The 23,732-nt window shown below is 53.6% G+C and overlaps 2 protein-coding genes across 3 annotated transcripts; both read right to left on the bottom strand.

The window, feature by feature from the left end:
- Positions 1 to 621: 621 nt before the first annotated feature.
- CDKN1A (cyclin dependent kinase inhibitor 1A) lies at positions 622 to 5,467 on the bottom strand. Its single transcript, XM_039699403.1, has 3 exons — positions 5,376 to 5,467; positions 2,608 to 3,021; positions 622 to 1,880 (listed from the first exon to the last, which is right to left on the bottom strand). Exons 2-3 carry the CDS (start codon positions 3,011 to 3,013, stop codon positions 1,831 to 1,833), a joined length of 456 nt encoding a protein of 151 aa, XP_039555337.1. The 5' UTR covers positions 3,014 to 3,021; positions 5,376 to 5,467; the 3' UTR covers positions 622 to 1,830.
- An 11,856-nt stretch (positions 5,468 to 17,323) lies between these two features.
- On the bottom strand, positions 17,324 to 23,732 carry SRSF3 (serine and arginine rich splicing factor 3). Of its 2 annotated transcripts, none has more exons than XM_039699359.1 (6): positions 23,598 to 23,732; positions 22,645 to 22,852; positions 21,630 to 21,764; positions 19,089 to 19,127; positions 18,384 to 18,470; positions 17,324 to 18,139 (listed from the first exon to the last, which is right to left on the bottom strand). In XM_039699359.1, the coding sequence occupies exons 2-6, from the start codon at positions 22,848 to 22,850 to the stop codon at positions 18,112 to 18,114; spliced, it is 495 nt and encodes a 164-aa protein (XP_039555293.1). In that variant the 5' UTR covers positions 22,851 to 22,852; positions 23,598 to 23,732; the 3' UTR covers positions 17,324 to 18,111. The 2 variants fall into 2 exon arrangements, with proteins under 2 accessions (XP_039555293.1, XP_039555292.1); XM_039699358.1 differs by lacking the exon at positions 19,089 to 19,127 and adding an exon at positions 19,398 to 19,436.

Below are 23,732 nucleotides of genomic sequence, written 5' to 3' on the forward strand. Positions count from 1 at the left end.
CATGAAGCTGTTCATTGCCATCAGCTTTCTTTTCAGCTGGATCCTCTCCAAATGAGGTAATTTATGACATGAACCAGAGCCTGAGTCTGCATCCAAGCCTTGCCCAGTCCTCCAAGGAAGCAGCCAGGGGTAGAGACATCCCTGACTCCCCTGGGCTCACAGCCCCACCTCAGGAAATGCCACTGCACGTTCCAGCAGCAGTGCCAGCACATGCCGGTGTCCCCATCCCACAGCGTGGGTCACCCTTGTGGGCCTGGGCCCCCAGCACCCCTCTAAAGGGGTAAGGGAGGGGAGCAGCTTGGAGGGGAATCACCACGGGCCTGGGTGGTGAGGGTGAGGGGGAACAGGGTCACAGGGAGAAGGGGGAATCATGGGGGCAACAGAGGGGCCACAGGGACAGCCCACACAGGTGGCACTGGCTTCTGCTGGGGACATGGTGGCAGCACCAGACCAGTCCCCAGGGAATGGGGTCAAGCACAGAGGTTGTGGCAAGGCTTTATTCCTCTCAGCCCTCAAAAAGGCAGATGCCAGCTCAGGGCTGCACCCCCAGAGGGATCCCCAGCCCCTGGAACACCCCCTCCCCAAGCCAGGCCCTGCTCCCCATCCCACATTAACCCAGAATGCCTTTGCACAGGTGTTTATTCAGAGTTAACACTTACAGTCAAACAGGTATTTCCCCTCTCCTCACATACACTTCATAGCATTATTTTAAATATAAATAAACATTTAGTGCTGGGAGCTTGGCAGCTTCACCGACAGCAAAGTGCATGGTGGTGCAAGGTGGGAGATCAACCCTGTCCCTTTTCTTCCTGGGACCATCTTGCACTAGTTTCCAGAGTCCAAATCCAGCAGAGCAGCAGATGAACTCCACGAAAGTGCCGAGACCTGACAGTGTCGAGTCCCTCAGGGACTCATCCTTCGGTGCTGGAACTGAGCAGCCTCTGATCCAGGCCATCCCTCGGTCCCAGAGCAGAGCCAGCTGAGGGTCCTCTCCCCGCCAGCCCCAAAAGAGAAAAAGTCCAGGAAAACAAGCTACAATTCCTTATTTCAGCATCATCCCTGCTGCTGAGCAGGACTTCTTCCTAGAGGAGCCCAGCAGAGCCAGAGCAGGGGCTCCCCAGCCCAGTGTCAGTGTTGAGGCAGGCAGGGGCATGGGGGCAAGCAGCACCACTCAACAAGCCAACAACAAGGTGAGAAAGTGGGATTTGGGGCCAGCAGAGTGCAGGGGATCCCAAAGCCTCCTGGGGGCACTGCTGGTCCCTGGTGGCTGTTCCCGGGGAGTCACCCCAAGGAAGGTTTGTCCAGGGAACAGCTGCCTCTGCCCAGAGCCGTGGGAAGGAGCAGCCTCCACGTCACTCTGCTCCCACACACGGACAAGTGCTCGGGTCCAGCCTGCTGGGACAGAGGGCCACCCCCATGTGCCAGCAGCAGGGGTGTCCCAGGGCTCTACAAACCACACCAGTGACGTTTCTTAAAGATATCTGGTGCCACCAGGTGGTGGGGACACAAGTGTCCCCCAGGACCGGCCCATAAGCAGGGGACAGACCCTGGCTGGACAGCAGGACAGCACAAGGACGGCGTTTGGACCCACAGGCACAGGGCACAGGACACTTCTCTGCAGGCAGGGCAGTGCCTTAATCCCACCAGGTCCATCTCAGTCCTCCTTCAGCCCACCGTGGGGCTCCTCCTCCACATTGCACACAGTGAAGGTCCCTCAGGACCCCAGAGCAACTCATAAATAGGGAACTACAGACTCTACATTGCTACAGGAGAGCACAGCACAGGGCAGGGGAGCCACGCTCGCCCCGGGGGCAGCACTGCCCCAGCGAGTCACGGCCGGGGCCGGGCAGGGACGATCCTCCTCTTGGCACTGTAGAAGTCTGGAAGGAAGAAGGAAAGGGTTGGAAAGTGGCTCCAGCCCGCTGGGAGCAGCAAGGCAGGAAGAGGGAGGTGTCCCCAGGGAGGCACCCCAAGCCCAGCCCAGGTGGGTTTCACCCTAAAGCCCCCGTGCAGAGCTGCTGGAGAGCAGAGCTGTAAGTCTGCATCATCTCTGCTCTTTGTCTCATCTGCAGCTCTACTCCAGGCCCTGACCATGGAGGACAGGAAGAAATTTTTCACTGTGTGGGAGGTGAGATACTGGCACAGGTTGCCCAGGGAGGTTTTGCGTGCCTCAACCCTGGAAGTGTTCAAAGCCAGGTTGGATAAAGGCTTTGAGCAATCTGGGCTACTGGGAGGTGTTCCTGCCCACAGGACCTTAAAGATGATCTTTAAAATCCATTCCAACCGCTTAACATTCTGTGATTCTATGACTGGGTCGGGCCATTGGAACTGAAGGTGATAAATTTGGAGGCATCTTCAGCTACAAAACCGACAGGCCCAATGCCAGTCCCCTGCACAAACCCTAGCAGCCAAAAGGCACCCAGGTGGTGGCCTTTTTCCCTTTGGAAGATGGGCTCTGCTTCCCCAGGAGAGATCCAGGGAGGGTGGTGCCCTCCCCATGCCCAAGAGCCAGGCAGGGCTCTGGCACCCAAGTCCCCTCTGTCTGTCCCTGCCATGACATCAATGCCACCAAGCCCCCAGGGAGTGACCCCAACCCCCAGCACTCACCTTTGATCGTGGTCTGCCCACGTTTCAAGCTCTGCAGGGAACCACCCTTGTAAACCTTCGAGCTCTGCTGAGCCTCCTCGGGGCAAATCCTGCCAACACGCTCCTTGGGGGGGACCCTGTGGGCCACAGAGCTCCTGCTGTCACTGCTGATGACAGCCCTGACCAGGCTGTGAGCCTCCTGGGGCGGCTGCTCAGCCACCAGGATCCTCTCCCACTTGAACGGCCCTTCCAGGGGAGTCTCTGTCTCAAAGTTGAAGTTCCAGCGCTGCTGAGCTTCTTCCAGCTGTTGTTTTATGCTGTCCTCAAAGTCATGCTGGAGCTGCTCGTGGTCCACGGGGCCAAAGAGGTTCCTGCAGGCCTTGCTGCTGCACGGGGTCTGCCCAGCCCTGCTCTGGGACAGCGGCATCGTGACGGCTGCAGGGAAACCAGAGCGAGTTACAGGGGCTGGGATGAGGGGGGCAAACACAGGGAGTGCTGGCCACCAGGGCAAAGCACACGGTAGCCAAGGTGGGACAAGCTGGGCTGGGTCTGCAGTGAGGCAACCCAGAGGGGACTGACACATCTGGACCCTGACTTTGGAGATTTTAGCAAAGCTTGAGCACAGCCGAGGTCAGACACAGCCCAGTGCGAGACAGAAGGTGCAGATGTCAACATTCCCTACTCCTCCTCTAGCAGGCAGAGCCCTGCCAGGTCAGGGCATCCAGCACCTCACCACTCCACCCACAACACCCCTCGGGGTGCCAGCCTCAGAGCCACAGCAGGATGATGCTCCCCTGTCCCCAGACACTGCCCAGCCTGCTCATTCCCACTCGCATGCAGGCAAGGGCAAGTTGGCGCACGGGCAAGTGAAGCAACAGGATGTTTTTCTGGCCAGTTTCTTCATCTCAAGAACTCAGACTCAGTGGTAAGGAAAGCTTCAAGGAACTGCAAGAACATGCCACAAGCTTGACCACCCTCCTTATCTGCAAGGAGCTGTTGGGTAACCAAAAACAAGACCTTGTTTTTTTTCAAATCGGTGCCAAAAGCCTTGACCTTCCCAGTAAGTGACAAAGCCTTTCCATCCGAGCAGTCCTTCCCCTGACACACGTGGGGATAAAGGACCCCTCACTACACCCCACTTATGAGGAACTTTGACATAGAATCTGAATTCTAAAGGTTGGAAAACACCTAAAAGATCATTGAGTCCAGCTGATAAGAGTCAGCACTGCTCTGGGATTTGAGTTTTCAGAGCTAAGGCCTGCCCCCTCTGCGACAGCCACTCATTAAATCAGCTTAAAAAAGGAAGATTCATAGCTCCCATTTCCCACCTCATCTGGGACTCTCAAAGCCAGGCCACAAAAGATCCTCCCCATCCCCAAACTTCCCCAAGAAGTCACTTCTCAGCCTCCTGCAGGGAAGATTTGTCCCCAAATTCAGCACCTGCAGCCCCTCTGGACTGCCTGTGCCACATTGTCTTCCTCACGTTCCACGCCTTGAAGCGTGCAAGAAACGAGTGGATGTGGCACTCAGAGCTCTGGTCTAGCTGACGAGCTGAGGATCAGTCAAATTTTGGACTCGAGGATCTTGGAGATCTTTTCCAGCCTTAATGATTCAATGATCCCATTACCAGGCACGTCACCATCCCAGTGTGCCAGTGGGCAGCTGGGGAGTGCCCAGCCCGGGGCTGGGGGCCACATTCAGTCCCTGTGGCCACCCCCGTGGGTACCCTGCGCTCAGACTCAGCACCTCGAGTAAAAATAGAAATGCAGCTTCCTATCTCCGGGCAGTCTGAGCACACAGACAGGGGTGACCTCACTGCCAGGCAAGTCCCAGCATGTCCAGGCAAGCCCGGGCAGGTGGCGGGAGGGGGACACGTTCCGTCACCCTGACCAGACACCCCCCGGCCCTCCCTGCTGCGTCACCAGCCCATGTCCCCATTCTCAGGTCACCGACGCGACTCAGGTGCCACCCTGGAGCCTCAAGATAACACGCTCGCCCTGACTCATGGCTGCAGATTGCCAAAGCCACCAACGAGGGAGGGACCGGGGCCGGGTCATCGTCCCCTCCCATGGGGCTGGTGCCGCTTCCAGCGACCTCTGCCCGGCAAGGGCTCCGAGGCTCCCGGCAGCACCCCAAGATTTGGGCGAGGAAGCGGCAGGTGCACGGCCCCATCAAAACCTCTGCCAGCCGGGCTGGGTGATGAGAGCACCCCTGGGGAACACCCAGCGGGGCTCCACAGACACCTGTGACAGCCAGGACCAGTCACACCAGTTTGGGGAAGGCTGGGCGAGCAGGACGGGCGGGGGGCACCCGCAGCCGGGAGTGGCTGAAGCCGCTGATCCCGCGCAGAGAACGCCCGGTGCGTGACACCGACGGGTCCGGGGGGCTGGCACGGGGTGGGTGGGGGACCGGACCCGCCCGGACCAGCAGGATGCTCGGCGGCGGGACCGGGACCGCGCCCGCAGCCTCCCCTGCACCGCGCCCCGCACCGAACCGCACCGCGCCCCGCACCGCCGCCACCGGGGGACGAGAGCCACCCAGCCCGGGGGCTCCGCATCCCCCGGGGGCTCCGGCGGCTCCCGGGGGGCTCCGCACCGCCAGCCCCGGCACCGCCAGCCCCGGCACCGGGCGCGCCCTGCTCTCCCCCAGCGCTGGGCTCCAGGCGGAGCCGCCCCCGCTACGGCGTTCCCCCCGCTCCAAGCACCGGCGCTTCCCGGGGGGAAACCGGCGCTCGCCCTCCCTCCCCGGCCAGCGAAGGACCGGAGCCGCCCGTCCCCGCCCGCACTCACCGCCGTCCCCGCGCTTGTGCCCGTGCGCGCCGCCTCCCGCCGCCTTTATGGGGACGGCGAGGCGGGGCCGGGCCCGGCGTGGCCCGGGATTTCCCTCCCGCCCCGCCCCGGACCAGCCCCCCGCTCTGCGTGTGCCTCCTCGCCCCCACCGCCGCTTCCTCTCCCATCTCCCGGTTCCTGGGAATGTGCGCGGTGCCAGGGGAGACCCGGGCATGCCAGGACTGTGGGCACCGGGACCCCCTTACTGGGGACGGCGGGGACCTGTGTCAGGGGATACGGGGACCCCCTCCTTGGGGAGTGCAGGGACGCCCCTATAGCAGGAGATGGAGGGGCCCCCATCAGGGGATAGGGGGAACCCCTTCCTAGGTGGGTGCAGGGACCCGGCATCAGGGACCAGAGGGAAACCTCAGCCAGGAGACGCAGGAAACCTCAGCCAGGAGATCCAGGGCCCCCCTCCCTCCCTGGGAGGTGCAGGGATCCCCCCATCAGGGAATACATGAGGAAATGCAGAGACTCCCTCCCTAGAGGGGTCAGGGGACAGGGAGATGGCCCCGCGAGGGAGCCAGAGATCTCCTTGTTGGAGGGTACAAGGAGCCCCCTGCAGAGGATCCAGGGGTGCCACATTCCAGCCGGGACATGCAGGAGTTCAGGCAGCTCGAAGGGGGTCCTGTCCTACCCAGGCTGTCCCACCCATGGGGCCACTGCAGGAAGGAGATTAATGGGTTAAAGAAGGGGTGGCTCAGCCCCTCAGGATGCCAACCTGAGAATCACACCGTGATGATTCTCCCCTGGCCCCCAGGCACTGCCCAACCCATCCTGGGCCATCCCAGGCCTCCCCAGCTGGATTGTCTCCCCCAAGCCTGGCTCTGCCCCAGCAGCTGAACCCCAGCACCCACTGTGGGTAGAAAAAGTGTTTGGAGTAGGATCTGCTGCTCTGAGTCCTGCAGATGTCCAGGCAGGGGTGAAGAGGAGGAACAAGTCTGTGCATGTCCTGCAGGAAGCTGAGGCAAGGATTCGAGGGGATCTGTGGCTTAGCTGGAAAAAGCATCCGAGGGAAGGTGTGAAGACAGGTCAGCTTCTGCTGGGCCTGGAGGGAGCTGCCCTGAGCCTGGCTGGGGGCTCCATCCCTGCCTGGCAGCCTGAGAAGGGAAGGGATGCCCTCAGAGCCAGCCCAGCAGGGCACAGGGGCAGTGTCCTGCAGTGCCCTCACGGCTGGGGCACACAGAGACAAACACGACCTGCTCCCGTGGGCACAAGGAGGTGGCAGCACAATTCCAAGTGACAAAGGCCATGTTAAAGTGATCCCTTGGGAATGCCAGGTCTCCTTGAAAGCCCCTGGAGGCAGCAGGTACCGGGGTGCTGAGGAGGACCCTTGGTGTGCAGACCACTCCTGCTTTTTCCAGCTGGAGCAGCAGCTTCCCACTGGCCAGAGCAGCTGGAAATATGTTTGGGCATGTTTGGCTGGAGGCTGCCACAAGCTGCTGGAGTATTTCACAATTATTCGTCCCCACTCTGTGGAGCTGTGCCAAGGTGCAGGAATTTGGTTCAGTGGTGGCTGAATCCCCCAGAGAAGCACAGCCAGAGGGACGGGAAAGGTGAAAGGAGGATGGGGAATGGGAAATCATCTTAAATTCATGCTACACTGCCAAAACCCCATCCTGGAAAGATGCAGTCTGTACTTAAAGGCTCCAAAATTAATCCTGTCTTTCTGTTTGCAATAGGCAAGGAGAGGAGGGGGCAAGTCGGGACAGGGAAGCTGTCACTGGTTTTTCCACCTAGGAATAATTTCTGCTCCTGGGTGCAAGGAGCAGCCTTCAGAACTTCATGCAGAGGAAGCTGCAGCGCTGGGTGCTTGTGGATCATTTTCTTGCCAAGCTCCAGCCCTGTGCCAGCTGCAGGTGTGGGTTTGCTCCCTCTGGATGTGAGGGATGCAATCGGCACCGCCCCAGCCTGGCATCCCCCGGGTCAGGGCAGCTCCAGTGCCACCTGGGAGTGGGATGAATCAGCATTTACCAGAGGATGCTCCCTGATTAAAACACATCCCTTTTTCCCATAGAAGACCCCCTCCCTCCTGCCCCCCAGTGCACAGAAGGAAATGGGACCATCAAACCAGCAGCTTTTTGAAGTGGCAGAGGAAGGAGCTTGTGCAACCCAGAGTGGCCCCAGAGCCACTGGTGCAAGACTGAGGGATTCAAAAAGTGAGATAAGCCAGCCAGCCTGGCTGCTGGGGATGTCCCAGTTACACCAGGGGTTACCCCAGGACTGAACCAGTGAGAAAATCAGTCAATGTAGATTTTCCCTTAGGAAAGCAACTCTCAGTGATTTTTTGATGGGTGAGGGTTCACTCCCCACCCTGGGGGGATATGGGGGGGTTTCTGGCTCTTGCAAACTCCACTCTCGCTTCCCTTCCTCCGGGAGAGGGGAGCTCCAGCCACGCCGGCATCCGAGGAGACCTCAGCCAGTGGTTATTGGAAATGGGAAGTGGGGAGAGGGATGGCGTCAGGGTCTGGGTCAGGAAGTCCATGGGCACGTCTGCAGTGGCATTACCAGAGGAAAAAAAAGGACTGGGGGGTAGGGGGAAGAGTGATTAAGAAGGCGATACAAGAACTTTAAAAAAAATAGAAAATCCTAAAGGTGATTCATGGTGTTTGATCCCACAACACGGAGGAGGAGGAGAATGGGGAGGGGGAAGGCAGACACATCCTGGGACCAGGATCAGAGCCGAGGGCTATTTCCTTCTCACCATTTATAGCCACAGTGTGGGATTTGTCACCTCCCCTGTCCTGGGCTCCCAAGCCCCACCGGGGAGGAGTGTGTTCGTGGGAGAAAATCCTTGTTTATCATTTCCTTGAATAACCCATCCCAATGCCTGGAAGCAAAAGGAATACATTAGACAGCCTTCAAAGGAACCTCCTTCCCAGCATCGGGGACACCCAAACACCGAGCACTGGCTGCAGGGAGCCCTCGGGAGCGTTTCGTTCCCAGGGGATCTCCCAGGTGGGTCCTGCAGAAGCCAAAGGGAGTGGAAGCCTCGGCAGACACGGAAGCAAACACAGCACTGACAGCAGGCAGAGCGGGGTGTGACTCAGCCCATCCACACACAGCCAGGGAAACGTCAGGGAACAGGGAACGTGCCTGGGCACATCGCTGTGACTGGGGCTCGTCCCTGTCCCGTGTCCTCCTCTGCCTCGGGAAGCAGCACCCCAAAAGCCACGGGGACACGGGTGGCAATTCCCGTGGAGCAGGGAACGGCTGGCTTGGGTCGGATGGAGGGATCAGGGAATGCTCCAGCCTTGGGTAGGATGGAGAACGGGAAAATGTGGAACTGTGTTTACAGGGATGTAGTAAACAGGCAAAAAGAAATTAAAGGAGGCTGATGATCCTGAAAAGAAAAAGTGCCTGTTTATTAAATCCAAGAACAGAGGACGAGGCCCCAAGGTAAACTTAAGGCCTACGCAACCAGCCAGAAGTAACACTAACAGTTTTTCTGCAGCAAGGTGTTTCTCTGGACCTAAGTACCATTGAAAGACCCCAGGTGCTCAGCACCAGGGCTTTTAAAGTCTATTAAAGGTGCAGCATTGGTGTGTTTTCAATGCACGTGTTAATTGGTCCTTTTTCTCGTTGCTGGTTGGTCCATAAGATGGGGCTTTCTTGGCCAATCATTTTGGAATTCCGAGGCCTCATTGCCTGGCAAATCTTCCAGTCACCATCCATATTAATGCTATCATCTCATGAGGTAACTTCCTAGAAAATTCTCTCACCTAGCCCTCACTGCCCCCCTCCTTCTAGTGGGCACACACTCATATCAGTACATTTAACTCCATCACTTATTACTTCATAACTTATTATATAAATTAGGTATACCAATTTATTACATTAATTAACAATTCAGAATAAAGTTACATAATTAACAATTCATAAACTTGCCTACGAAAGCCAACTTTATTTGTAACAGGAATAACACACTGAGGTCCACCCCGTGCTCATCAGGACTGTTTTAAAGGCACACAGATTCAGGCGTGTAGGGATTCTGCATGGTTTGGAGATTTAGTGGTCAAAGGTCTATGTGAAAAGTTTTTTTTTTGGGGTGGGGAAGTAATATTCCTGTTAGATCAACCAGCACAGAGGGGAAAACAGCAAAGATTTGGGCAGATGAGCATCCCTCGGGTCTTCTGGGAAGGAGATGGCAGAGATCAGGGCACATTTATTTTTTAACATAAACTCTGGAAAAAGGTGAATTTCTGAAAATGGGGGGAACTAACACAGGACCTCTGCCCCAGCACAGAGAGTGGGGAGAGAAGCACATGGGGCTGGGGTTCAGTCCTGCAGAACACACCATCCTACACCCCAAATGTCCAGCCAGGGCTGTGTCCTCCTCCATGGGGTACGGGGGTGATTTTTTTCCCCTCCTCAAACAGCTTTTATTTGCCAGAACATCCCAGGCAGGTGGAAATTACTCAACTCAGGACAGCAGATTGCCAGTGACAAAGTCCTGAGTATTCCAGCACTAAAAAGCCTCTTCAGCAAGATTCAAATCACCAAGAGTTTTTTCTCTGTGGTTTTTTTTTTATTATCTCTGCTAACAAGCTTTTTTCTTTTAAGTGGGAAACGTGAAGGCTCTTAATGAAACCCTCACGCTCCAGCAGAAGTCTAAATGAACCCAGTGTTCAGCTGGAGGGCGTTTGCATCCCAGTGCAGCCTGTTTTCCCATCAGCTCTTTGAAGTGCCCTATTAAGTGATTTTATACTAATAGGATTTTCCCAGGAAAGAAAGACAAGAATGACAAAACGCTGAATGCTTGATTAACTCTGCCCCTAAAAGAACTCAGATCGTGTTAATTGACTGTTCCCCTGCCATATCCAGCCCTTGTTTGCCCCATTTATGAAGGCATTTTGATGAGACACCAGAGCCAGCAGAGTGGAAATAGAGTCCCACCAAGCACAAATAGGGATGAGACAGTCCTAAAACAAGGCCTTTGCTTACTGGAAATATTCCTGGATGCGAGAGCCAGGCTATGAATCGGCCGCTTCATTCGGCCCCTCACTCATTTTCATCCAAGATTGTTTTTAGCCCCATTCACAGTCATTAACGTAATTGCTTCACTGACTTTCCATGAGCAGCTTGGAAGCTTTGTGGGGTTTTTTTGCTGGCAGCAAAGGCCTCATTGTTGGGAGTGCAGCCGCAGTACCTGGCTCCACAGCCTGCACCCGGCTGCCCCTTTATTCCCTTGCTGCTCCACCTCACTGCCCACGGCCCCGAGCACGGCAGGACAGGGCAGGCACCGGAGGGGACACAGACACCCTCGGGGAGCCGGGGACAAGCGGCTCCAGCCTCTTGCAGTGCTTCCTGCAGGGAATGAGCTCCATCCAAAACACCCCCTGGGGGTTGTTTTACAGCCAGCAGTTCCCCAGGGGCATCTCAGGGAGGAAGAGCAGGACCTTCCCCAGCAGGATAAGCGAGTGGAGGGAGAGTGAGGCAGGATTGCTCCTGTCCATGCAGCCCCTGGAAGCTGTCCATGGATGTAACTTCTTCCCAATGCCACAGCACGTGTGGCTGAGGGGTTTGCTGCTCTCCAAGCCATGGATGGTTTGAAATCCATTGGGAGCTCGATCTGGCCCTTTATAGGCACGAGATGAGGATGGGGAGCTCTGACTGAGCACTTGCTCACGATGTCACCTCTGAAACAACCCCATTCCATGGGGCACCCTCTGCCTGGAGCACCCAGACACCAGGATTGGGCATCTCCCCTCTCAAGTGCTGGGAGTTTGGGTTGTCCCACACAAACCTGGGCTCTGGGACGTGCACACTGGCCTGCCTGCCCATCCCAACACCCGCTGGCTCAGCGTGTGTCACCATCTCCTGGGATCTCCAGCCACACCTTTCGGGAATGCCCCAGTCCAGCACAGCCTCGTGATTCACTTTGTGCTGGGGGGCGAGGAGTGGGGCTGGGCGTGGGGAGGGAAGGGGCAGAGCCAGGGGCAGGCAGACCCTGAGCATGCCACGAAATGGGATCTGTAGGAGGGCAGGAGCAGACCCCAGACAGACAGACAGACAGACAGACAGAGCCCTGCCACGCGCAATGACTCATGCACAGCCCAGAGCAGAGGTGATGGGAGGGGACAGCTGAGATGGCAATTAAGGCAGGGTGAGGATATGGCAGCCACCACCTTGACACGGGGTAAGGGTCGATTGCACTTTTCTCCTCCATGTCAGCCAGTCGAGCAGGATTTCCGGGAGCGGGGCTGGAGGAGCAGCTTTCACCCCGCTGCCCCCCGAGCTGGGCCAGGGGGTGCACGTGCTCCACACACTGGAGGGGCTCTGCCCAGATCCACAGAAATTAAAGCTGGGGAGTTCCAGGTGCCAAAATAAAACTTTCTCTTTCAGTTTCAGGGAAAAAAAGAAAATTTGCTGGAACCTGGGGCTGTGGTCAGCAGTGCCACAGGGTTTAAAATGTTCTGTACTTCACCCACCAGCAGTGATGGTGCACCAGAGCCTTTCCCACCTCTGCACAAACCTCAGCTTTGCAGAATACTGAGAGATTTATAGATTACCAACTGTAAACCCACAATGGGAGCAGGAGGGAGACAAAGGGAGGGATGTTTTAAAGCTGGGAAGTGCCCCTGCCCGGGTGCTGAGCACTGCTAAGGCCACACCTTGTGTTCAGTTTTGGGCCCCTCATGGCAACAAAGACATTGAGGGGCTGGAGTGTGTCCAGAGAATGGAACAGAGCTGGGGAAGAATCTGGAGCCAGGAGTGGCTGAGGGAGCTGTGGGGACTCAGCCTGGAGAAAAGGAGGCTCTGGGGGGACCTTCTGGCTCTGCACAACCCCTGACAGGAGGGGACAGTTAGGGGGGTTGGGCTCTGCTGCCAGGGAACAGGGATAGAACGAGAGAAAACAGCTTCAAGCTGCACCAGAAGTTTAGGTTGGGTATTAGCAAAAATTCCTTCACCAGAAGGGTTGTCAAGCACATGCACAGGCTGTCCAGAGCAGTGGCAGAGTCACCATCCCTGGACATATTTCAAAAAAAAGTATGGATGGGTTAGTGCTGGACCTGGCAGTGCTTGGGGGAACACACCCGATGATCTTAGAGGGCTTTTCCAACCTAAATGATTTCATGATTCTATGAAACAGGAAACACTGAAAATATCTATAGACCAAAAAACACCCCATGGGTCCCTGTCAAACATTCCCTGCACAGGGGAACTCCTGGCTCCAAACCTGGCGGAGTTTCATCCACGAGTTCCTGAGTGGCACGTGTCAGCCAGGCAGCTGCAAGGACAGCTTGGCAGGAATGGCAGCAAACCACACCTGGAGCTTATCTCCCCAGCTGGGACAGCCTCCTCCCACAAAGTTTATAGTACAAGTGCATGAAAAGCTGATCAATCCAGCACCAGGAAGAGCAGCAGCCAGTGCGCAAGGTGCAATAACACTAGTGTTTGGCACAAATCCATCCCTGCAATGAGGCTGAGGCCCTGGCACAGGGTGTCCAGAGCAGCTGTGGCTGCCCCAGCCTTGGAAAGTGCCCAAGGCCAGGTTGGATGGGGTTTGGGGCAATGTGGGCTAGTGGAAGGTGTACCCACCCATGGCAGGGGTGGAATGAAATGAGTTTTAAGGTCCCTTCCAACCCAAACCATTCTGGGATTCAGTGAAACACTGACTGCAAACACATGGCATCAAACACTGACAGCAAACCCTCCATCAGCAGGGAGGGCAGGGACAGCGCCGAGACTTCCTGCTGAATATTTTTGAATATTCATGTCCTAAGCAGCCTCTGCCCACAAGGAGATAATGCCTGTCTCACAGCTGGCAGGGGTGATCTCCCCAAGTGACAGCCTGAGTGACACAGTGCCCCACCCTGACCCCCCTGCTGCACCCCGATAGCGCGGCCCGACGCAGCGCTGGGGCTGCCAGGGCCTGTCACACACCTCGGGCTCTTCTGGGGCTGGCATCAGCCACTGGCACATGACAACTTCTGTGCTACCCAGAAAAATGCCCAAGAAAACAGTGGGACTGGAGCAAGAGGAATTTACTCAGGGAGGTTGTCCCTGACTAGCCAGGTTCCCACTGGCCATGGTGACACGATCCAGACAGGAAGGACACGTGCTTCACTTTTCCAACTGGGATCACTCCCACAGAAAATCTGACGGCTAAAATGACTGAGAGGAGCAAGCAGAAACACCACCCGAATCAATGTGAAGATTTGTTCAACTCCGAGTTATGTCAGCCACTAAATTATTAAATAATAGCCACATGAATCACTTGGGAACGAACATAGTGTTCCTCTTGCATGTCTATTTTATATTTGTCTGGATGCTGTGTTTATTTTAGTCCCCGGCCGTGTTTGTTTGAAAGGCATTAACAGAGGAACTCGTGGCCATGCCCCAGTGAAACTGCAGAAACGAAAGAGTAACCCCAGACAGTGATGGTGCTTGGAGGAAGCCAGAACACTTCTCATGTCAGAGCCTGGGATAAGGCTTCAGCTCTGGCAAGCCCCTGACAGACTGCAAAGCACGGCCAAACAAAAACTGGCTTCATTCTGCCTCTTTCTGGCAGGTTGAGGGGTGAAGGTGCAGGCAGCTGCATTGCAGCAGCAGGCAGTGGGGAGCTGCCTTTCTGGCAGGTACAGCACAGTGCCACTGCCCTGTGCAGGAGCTAAGGTCCAACTGGAGCGACTGGAATTGCACTCCTGCCCTCCAGCCCTTTGTTTACAAAATGGGCTGATGCTCCAGTTGTTTCACTTGGGTTTTTTTCAGCCCAGAGACTCTGCACTGTGACAGCACCAGAGCAGGCTGACCTGTGAGAGGGACTGCAGCTCAGGTTTTAGGGAAAGTATTTCTGGGGCAGGATTTGAACAGGGGTACAGGGATTAAATCCAGCAGGAATACATCTGTCCAACATTCAGCCACTTTGAGGATCTGTGTATCAAGAGACATTGAGGCAGCTCATGGTGATGACATCATGGCAAATGAAAGTAAAACTGGAAACTGAAAAGAGGTGATAACAGCAGTCAAAAGCTGCAGAAGTGCTCAGGCACTGTCGGGGAAACGGTTGGACTCAATGTTAGAGGGCTTTTCCAGTCTTAGTGATTCCATGATTTTATTAATAAACACAAAACCCTGAAAACATCTCTAGGTCAAAAGATCCTTCCAGCACTGGGGTTCTGCTGCCAGACACCCACCAAAGCAGGAGAGGTTCAGAGCTACAAGGTATAACCCACCCCAGGCTGCTGCAGAAGGTCCATGGGCATTGTGTGGTGTCTCTCTGGTTTCAAAAAGAAGGAAATGCAACGGCAGAGGATGAAATGCAAGGCCCTTCCATCATTGCAGCTCCAGCTGTGCCTGGAGGACAGAAGAGCAAAGCTCCAGAACCAGAGTGGGTTTGGAGGATGAGGGGGTAACACAGCACACCTGTTTGTCCAAGAGGAAAAATGCCCTTCTTTCACAGAGCAATGTTTGGCTCTGGACTCTGCAGCTCTTTTCTGCTCATAGAGGGAAAGCAAATCAATTTATTAGAGGAGAAACCAGAAACTGCCAGGCTGCACCTCTGGAGAGGGGTTTAGCATAGGGAAGCAGCAATCCTTCCCAAGGCTCAGCTTTGAAATCAACACTGGCTGTGACCCATACTGGCTCCCCTCAGCTTTCTGAACAGGGCCAGCTCTGACAGGATAAGGTACCCTAAAACCTGGTGGAACAGACAAAAACTAATCTATTTTTCATGGGATTTTTTCCTTGTTTTTCTAACATCAGCCATCAGTCTTCCTTTTCTCCAGTTTTTGTCCTAACTGGCATATGTACATGGACACGTCATCCTGAAACATGGAGCAGCCTAACCAGAAGCACTGACAGAGCTTGGGATGATCACAACTTCACCCAAGCACGACCCTGTCTGAAGGCTGGTGGAACAAATCCCAACCAAAGCAAGGACATCCTTAACCTCTCTGCTTTCTAAGTACAAGGCACATTCTTAACATGATCTTTGCTCATAAACAAAGAGCAGCATGTACATAAAAAGAAAAAAACAAGATCCTCTTCTTTGCAAACCCATTTGCATACAATGCTCTCCCCAGGGAGAGTGTACAAAATAACCAGGATGTGCTCGGGCACTGTTGAGGACCTCTGAGGATTAACCCCAGGATGCCTCTGCCTGAAGCAGGGGCAGCTAAACCTCTCCCCAAATTAGAAACACTGTAAATCATTACTGTCAGCACCATGAAACCAGGCCCTGAAACAATTTGGAAGGTGCCAGGCAGCAGCAATTGCTCCATCACTGCAGGGGTTTCCAGAGCAGGGCTGTGGCTGAGGTTCTACCAAGGAGCCTTGGAAGTGTAGGGACAGACTGCTTGGTGACTCTTCCTGTGTCAGAATCTTCAGGGAGAGGCAAGGGACGTCCCTGGCCTTAGAACACCAACACTTCCTTGTACATTTAATTTGAGAGCAAACTTTTTAAACACAACACTCCCAGGCTGGTCACTCCCTCAGACAGGAAGGAGATGCCTGAAATCCACAAATGTGCTGGGACATCAAAAATAGCTCCTTACCTACACCCTGTGGGAAGGGCTGTCCAGTCAGTGTTTGTAAATATTTATACATTTTCCATCTTTCTCTAGAAGCTGTTTGTTGTGTTCCCCTTCAAACCTCTGCCTGATTACATAAAACCAGCACACTTCTCATCTAAGGAGCAACTTCTTCATTCAGCTGGGGAGTAAAATAGTCAGAAACCTAAAACTGAAATGCTTCCAGTTCCACAAGCCTGTTGCGTATGAAAACCACAACCTGCTTCCCACTGTCTCTGGCACTTCAGATTTCTCTCCCTGCAGTAGCTGAACTACTGAAGGCTCCTTGTTCCCCCAGGTAACCACAGAAAGAAAGTCTGAGCCGGCAGAGGCACCACGAGCTCTGACCCTTCTGCACATCTGACACTGCCAGAGGCATGTAGGGAAAAGGAACGGAACCAAGCAGGGTCCCGGGCAGCCCCCCGGAGCTGGGCCGGGGTCCCGGGCAGCCCCCGGCCCCTCCCGGAGCCGGGCCGGGGTGTCTGGAGAGCGAACAGGCCCCGCGCTGACCTCTGCCGGGCACCAGCAGCACTGCACGGCCCGGCCCGGCTCCACCCGCCGCTCCTCACCCTCCGCCGGTCAAACGGGGCCCGCAAAGCCGGGATGGGCCGGGCATTCCCAGCTCACCGCTGAATCCCGCTCCAGGGGCAGCTCGGGCTGTGCCTCTCGCAGCACCTGCGGCCACCCTGCGTTTCTGGGACACGAGGTGGGAGTCACAGCAACATGCAGTCTTTAACTCATCAACAGAACCTCAGAGGGGCTGAGAGAGGCTTTCAAGACCCAGCCCAACCAACACTAAGTCATTAGAAATATAAATCCATCCAGACACTGAGCTCAGCAGCACCAGCACATCCTTCCCTTACAGCTTCATGATCTCCCTGTCCCTGCCTGGAAAGCACCAAGCAAAGGAAACTCCACCACCGGTGTTTCTCATGAGGGATTTAATCTAAACCACACAACTGATCCAATGGAGCAATCTGGGATTCAGGTGCAAGGGAGCCTTTGGGCAGCGTGGCAGCTCCACCTGCCCTCCAGCCATGCTGCATTTCTACAGGAACTGAATTTTCAGGGTAAGTTCTGGTTTCCAGACTGAGATGGGATGAATACCTTAGCTGCTGTTCCCAGCCCACAGCTGGCACACAAGCTCATGGTGAACCTTCACATCCCCAGCTGGTTTTTTAAGGAATCACTGCAGGGCTCACTGGTAGGCAAGAAGTCAGGTGGTTTTAGCTGCTGAGCAGCCCAGCTGAACCTGTAGAACAGGATCTGACTGCCAAGGTGGAGTGACACCCTGCACCTCCCCACACAGGTGAGCAGGCACAGCTGTGCTGGACACTTCACAGCTGTGGTACAGCCAGGTGGGGTGACTGTCACAGTCAGGGACGAGTTAAATACTGAACAACGAGTTGTAACCAAAACTTTAATCCCAAGGATCTCACAAAAGACATTTTACAAGTGACATGAAAATTCTTGTACAGTAAAGAAATGTTTAATAACTAATGTTTACAATGTACCATTAGACACAACACATCCACTCCAGGTGTCAGTTCTGCTGTGGATTTGGTCTATCCAGAGCTTCTGGAATACTTGGTCAATCAACGATCATTAATTAAGGACTCTACTCACACCAAGTAGAAAATTAACTGACCCCATAGCTAAAAAGTTTTATTTCATGGAATATAAAGCAGCTCAGTCAGAACTGGAGCTGGATGAACCTGTAGTCCCCCACCCTTTCCCTCCCCCTGCCAGTGGCTCACTACTTTTTTTCCCAGATCTGGGCTATGGAGCACCTGTGTCCTGCTCTGCTCCTGGCCCTGATCCCACAAGGAACACACCATTCCTGCACACTTCCTTGAGCTGAGCCCCAGCAACCCCCAGCCCAGCCCAGCCCTCCCAGCTACACAACACAGACCATGTGTCATTCCACACACACACTCTCCATGTCTAATGGTACATTGGAAACCATTAATATTACAAATCATAGGATCTGCTCAGAACCATATACAGATTCACATCTTTACATTTGCCACCTGTTACAAGATACAAGGAACAAAGCAAGTTCAACAGCTAAAACATTTTAAAAATGCACCAAGCTTTATGAAGTCTCAAAACAAAACAATGTTCTGTACATACTCCTGGCCTCGGATCTCATGACTTCCTGTACACAGCTCCTTCCCACAGTCCTATTTCCTCTCATTTGACCTGGAGCGACTGAAGAACAACAGACAGGTAAGGTTAGCATCAGGTGTCAGGAACAGCAGATTTTCCTTTAAGTCCCCCAGCCACAATCAGCAGATGATATTTAAGCATTTTAAAAATACTGTTCATTTAAAAAAACTGAGTACTTTGTTGTTTAAGGTGAAGAATCTCCTATGACACTAGAGGTGATTCTCCAACAAGGCACAAAGTTACTTTCACATTTACTCAGAACAAGAACACTGAAGGCTCTCCTTACCTGCGAGACCTGGAAAAGGAGCGAGAGGGCTTGTGGTTCCTCTCCCGTGAGAGTGATCTCTCTCTTCTTCTGTCTCTGGAGAGGGACCTGGTACAGACCACAACACCACACCATCAGAGCAAAGCCTCATCAGGCCAAGGAGGCTCCCTGAGGAGCTTCCCTTCAGGAGTGAAAGCTTCTAACTATGCAACCACGGGAAGCCTGTCACCAATGCTGCCATTAACCCTTTCTTGAGGGAAGAATAATCATCCTGAGCCAACAGCTTATAATGTGCTGTGAACAAGCATGTAGTACTTGGAGAAGTTTGGTTGGGTTTTTTGTTTTTTTTTGCAGAATCCCACAAAATCCAATTCTGATTTATGCCTGGACTCAATCTTAATTGTCTTTTCCCACCTCAGGGCTCAATGATCCTATGCTCACAGTATGTGAGAGAGTAGCATATTAAGACTTAAACTTTGGGGAAAACTAACAGAAGATGCCAGGCAGCTGCAAAAAGGAAATTCTTTCTGTTCTCAGTATCTTTCCACTGCTATCCCTGGAATCTCAAACAGCTCACTAATTCCAGGCAAGCAGTATGACAGAAGCAAATCGGTTTTTCTTTCACCAAGCTACTGATTGTGCACAGCCCACACGTGGGGCTGTTTGGGGCTGTTCTTTCCAACCCCCCAGGCTGGAGCAGTCATGGGGCAGGGAAGGGATCCGTACCTGCTGCGGCTCCTGGAGAAACTTCTCCTTCGTGGTGATCTAGAACCAGAAAACCAAATGTGAGGCACTTTATCCATTCTTTGAGCTTTAGTGGGGTGAGGCATTTCCCAACTTGTCAAACTCACTGTTGGGCCCAGGGAACGTGCCAAGAATAACTGGCATCCATCATCCAGTAAAAGGCATGCAAGCAAATTGGTTTTTCTTCTACCAAGCTACTGATTGTGCAGAGCCCACACGTGGGGCTGTTTGGGGCTGTTCTTTCCAACCCCCCAGGCTGGAGCAGTCATGGGGCAGGGAAGGGATCCGTACCTGCTGCGGCTCCTGGAGAAACTTCTCCTTCGTGGTGATCTAGAACCAGAAAACCAAATGTGAGGCACTTTATCCATTCTTTGAGCTTTAGTGGGGTGAGGCATTTCCCAACTTGTCAAACTCACTGTTGGGCCCAGGGAACGTGCCAAGAATAACTGGCATCCATCATCCAGTAAAAGGCATGGAAAGATTAGGCAGTAAAACCAAGCTCAGTGTGAACAGCACGTTTCCAACCACGAATTCACTTAACTAAGAACGCGTCAGAGCAGAGTTGTCCAATGCAACACTTTCCATTTCAACTAAATACACTGCCCAGAACACCACACCAAAGTCCCACAGGTGGTTCCAAAAAAAAAAAAAAAATAGCACAGAGCAAATGTTTTGGAACCCATGCAAGCCAAAAAGGTCCATAACAAGACATAAGAGATATCAAGTGGAAAAAAAAAAAGTGAAAATGCGCTCAGTGTCAATATTGATAATGCCATTAAGTGCTACATTAGAACTGCATATTTGTGATTGTAATTTTTAATGCCATAGAGTGTGTTTAGACTATTTTCTTATAAAAAATAAAAAATTAAAAAATATAACCTTAGCTCGGCCCAGTTCATCCCAAAAAGTAATTGTTTTAAGTTTTGAAAACTGTTAGTAAAACCATTTAAAGGTGATAGGATTTTTCTGGCAAGGAAAAGCTACATTTGTTAGAGCCTTATTAAAAATTTAGTTTGGCATCTCACATGCAAATATCCTGGTTTTTACATTATTCACAGTGTAAGAGCTTCCATATCACCCTTAAAAGTTTTCTCAAGCAACATATGTACGTTACCACTCAATTATGCACAGCCAGCCTTTGATTGAGAAAAGTAATTACTTATAAGCCGCTTACTCCTTATTTTAACCAGCAGTAAACTGTATAAGCAGGAAAAACTTACAAGTCTTTGGTTTCAACAAGCTAGAAATGGTGAGGTGAGGCTGCCGGACTGACTGCCAAGAAGAATTTGCTGAAAAGGTTTTGCCAGATGTTGCGTTGTATTTAGTTGGTTGGCGAAGGGGGTGTTGTGGATTTTTCCTGCTTTTTTGTTAGCCGAAGGCTGCTGCTGTAGTTGTTGTGAAGACATTTGGTAAATAAACAGCTGAGCTGATTGGCCGGGAATGTGTGGGCGGTCGAGGTGGCTGCTGCCGATTTGGTTAAGGTTGGAGAGAAGGCTGAGAGAAAACAGCATGCTCGGGAACCAAAGGGCGGTGCAACCTGACGACTGGCCATGCCTGGGTCATGTGAAACGACACCAGCCAAGCTGCATGGGGCGCGCTGGTCACATGACGCTGAAAGGGCTAGTTGGCTGGCTAATGCAGACTCAGAGGGTGGTGAGAAGAGACATGATGGTGACTCTGTAACGGGTTCATTTTTATTAATAGATGGACCAAAAAGCATAAAAAAAATGAAAAACAAGCCATCAGTACAACCATCTATTAGCTAACAAATACTCCTAATGTGTTATTTTTTTTTTTTTCAACAGCAAAAGGGTAAGCTTGAAACCCTGGCTCGGGAGGACTTCACTCACCTGCCACAGGTAAATTCAGTCCTGTAAAAACCACGGTGCACACTTAAACTGCCAGACAAACTAGTCTGGGTCCAAGAACATGCCAGTTCCCAAAAATCCTGCTATATGCTAGAGCTGGGTTTGCAAACCTCAAGTGACAGGATCGTCACACGATGCTTTATTTCCACGCTAACACTAAAGTGTCAAGATTCCAGATGTTTAGAGCAACTGTTACTCAATCTATTATTAAACAGCTGCCTGCTTGGGAAGTATTTAAGTTCTGCAAACAAAGTGGAAAAACCCATTGGCATGGAAATGCTAAACTGCTGTATGTCATGTTTTGCCATTATGGAGTAAAGGAAAGGAACAGCCTAAGTTGAAGTATGGGGAAGAAAGGGAAAGTGTGACTAGAAGATGAGCAGGTTTTAAGAGGAAGGAGGATAAGCCCAGGACAGAGGGCACTGACTACAATCTGCACAGTCACCTACGGACAAAAGCCAACAACATTCAACACAACTCAAGTTCACCTCGATTTTGTGGGGGGTTGATTTTGGGGTTTTTTTGGCATCTGTCATTTCCGAATCATGATCAAATAGATGGATGCCATCCATCAACATGCCTTTAACAAGCCTGCTCCTAGGATGCTAGGTGGTAACTGTGCCAAGGGCCCTAGGATTGTGCTGTGCCCAGGTACCTGCGCCGAGGAGGGGGACTCCTCCTGCGATAGTCATCCCGAGGGCGCCGGCCCCACGACGGAGGCGGGCCGCGGTTCCGACTGCGCTTCTCGCCGTTGGACAGCTCCACTCGCACGCGACACCCGCACAGCGTCCTGCAACAGAGGGAGCCTGGTCAGCACTGCCAGCGACACGGCAGCGCGGGGAGAGCACACACAGCCACGAGATGGGAGAACAACGCATGGGGGCAAAGATGTTCTGTCAAAGCACAGTGCCCTGAGTCAGCTCCAGCATGACTGAGGGGGACCCTTCCCTGGAGGTGTCCAAGGCCAGGCTGGACAGGCTTGGAGCCACCCAGGCTGTCTAGTGGAAGGTGTCCCTGCCCATGGCAGAGGGTGGAACCAAAAGGGCTTCCAGCCCAAACCATTCTGGGATTCTCTGGCAGACAAAAGGTTTGGCTGCTTCTCAAAACTGCTGTGCCAGTAAAGCAGGCAGGGAAAGAGCAAAGGTGCGTCCACAATCAGTTTTACCTCTTTAAAGTAACATCATCTGCAATTTAATTAACACACACAAAGAGATGCAGAAATTCCTAACTTGGGAGTTCAACTGTGAAATGCAAAATTAAACATTATAATGCTATTCATGAAGGAAAGCAGGGTTAGATGGGATACTGGGCAGGAATTGTTCCCTGTCAGGGTGGGCAGGCCCTGGCACAGGTGCCCAGAGCAGCTGTGGCTGCCCCTGGATCCCTGGCAGTGCCCAAGGCCAGGCTGGATGGGGCTTGGGGCAACCTGGGATGGTGGAAAGTGTCCCTGCCCATGGGGAGGGTGGGACTGGATGAGCTTTGAGGTTCTTTCCAGCCCAAACCATTCTGGGACTCTATTGCTGCACTGTAAGAACACCCTTATGGTATCATACAAATAAACAGTGAGTAAGAAATGTGTCAAGACCTTAGTCTGGCAGTTTCAGCTTCACAATTTCAAACTGTATCACTCCTATAATGTCTCACATTTTGACCAGACAAGCACACTTTACCTTCCATCTAGCTCTCTTACTGCATCAGCTGCGTCTCGGGGATCTTCAAACTCCACAAAGGCAAACCCAGGAGGATTTCTCGCCACCCATACGCTGCGCAGTGGTCCATAGTAGCCAAAAGCTCGCTCTAATTCTGTTTTGTTGCCATTGTTTCCAAGGTTACCCACATAGACCTTGCAGTCCAGCGGACAAGAGTCACGATGCATTGCTAGGACAAGAAAAAAAAGTTCACATGCATTTAACACACCGCATGTGTTTGTTCACTTCCAAGGAAGTCACTCAATTGGCTACTTCCCCCTGAAACTTCAGCAGTGATGCGTTGTGATGGAGACACTGTTTGGAAGGGGCGAGAGGGTGGTAAAAAAAACTTAAAACCCAACAAGAGAGCTGCTATGCCACAGTGTGATTAAAATTTACTATTTCCGGGAATTTCGTTTACTTTTACTGTTTAAATTTATGGGGGGGAGGTGCCTGCGCCTTTTCCTCCTAGCGCGGGGGGGTCTGCAGAGGGCGCTGCGCGGGGGAGGCTCCATTGTTCCCGGATCGGGATTAGGATCAGGGCGATCCGCGCACGAACGGGGGGGAAGGCAGCGCCATCTCCCGCCGGGCCCCGCGGGCAGTGCCCGGGGACTCGCTCCGGAGCCGCTCCTCAGCGCGCCGTGAGGGACCAGCGCTGCCACTGGCGGCCGGGACGCCGCCACACCGCCCCCGCGGTACTTCCCACCCCGCCTGGCCTCACACCCCGCGGCGAGCAGGCCGAGATCGGGCTCCTCCCGGCCCGCCGCCTCCCCGCCCGGTTCCGCTCAGGGCCGCGGCAGCCGCCGCCCCAGGCCCGGCGTTACAAAATGGCGGCCGCTCTTTGTCTGCCGCCACCGCCGCTTCCATCCGCCCTGCCGGGCACCGAGACCGCGGCTGCCGCCTCCCGCCCCGCCCTCCGGGGTGATGATCCTCACCGGTGCTTAGAGGGAGGGCGCGCGAAGGGAGCCCGCGCTAAACTCAGCCGACTCGACCCTCAGCAAGACCCCAGCTCCGCTTTTCCTCACTGGACAAAATGGCGGCTCGCAAGGACCCCGCCCGCCTTTATATAC

Source organism: Passer montanus, unplaced genomic scaffold, assembly GCF_014805655.1.
Source record: "Passer montanus isolate IOZ18808 unplaced genomic scaffold, ASM1480565v1 scaffold132, whole genome shotgun sequence".
NCBI classification, from domain to species: domain Eukaryota; kingdom Metazoa; phylum Chordata; class Aves; order Passeriformes; family Passeridae; genus Passer; species Passer montanus.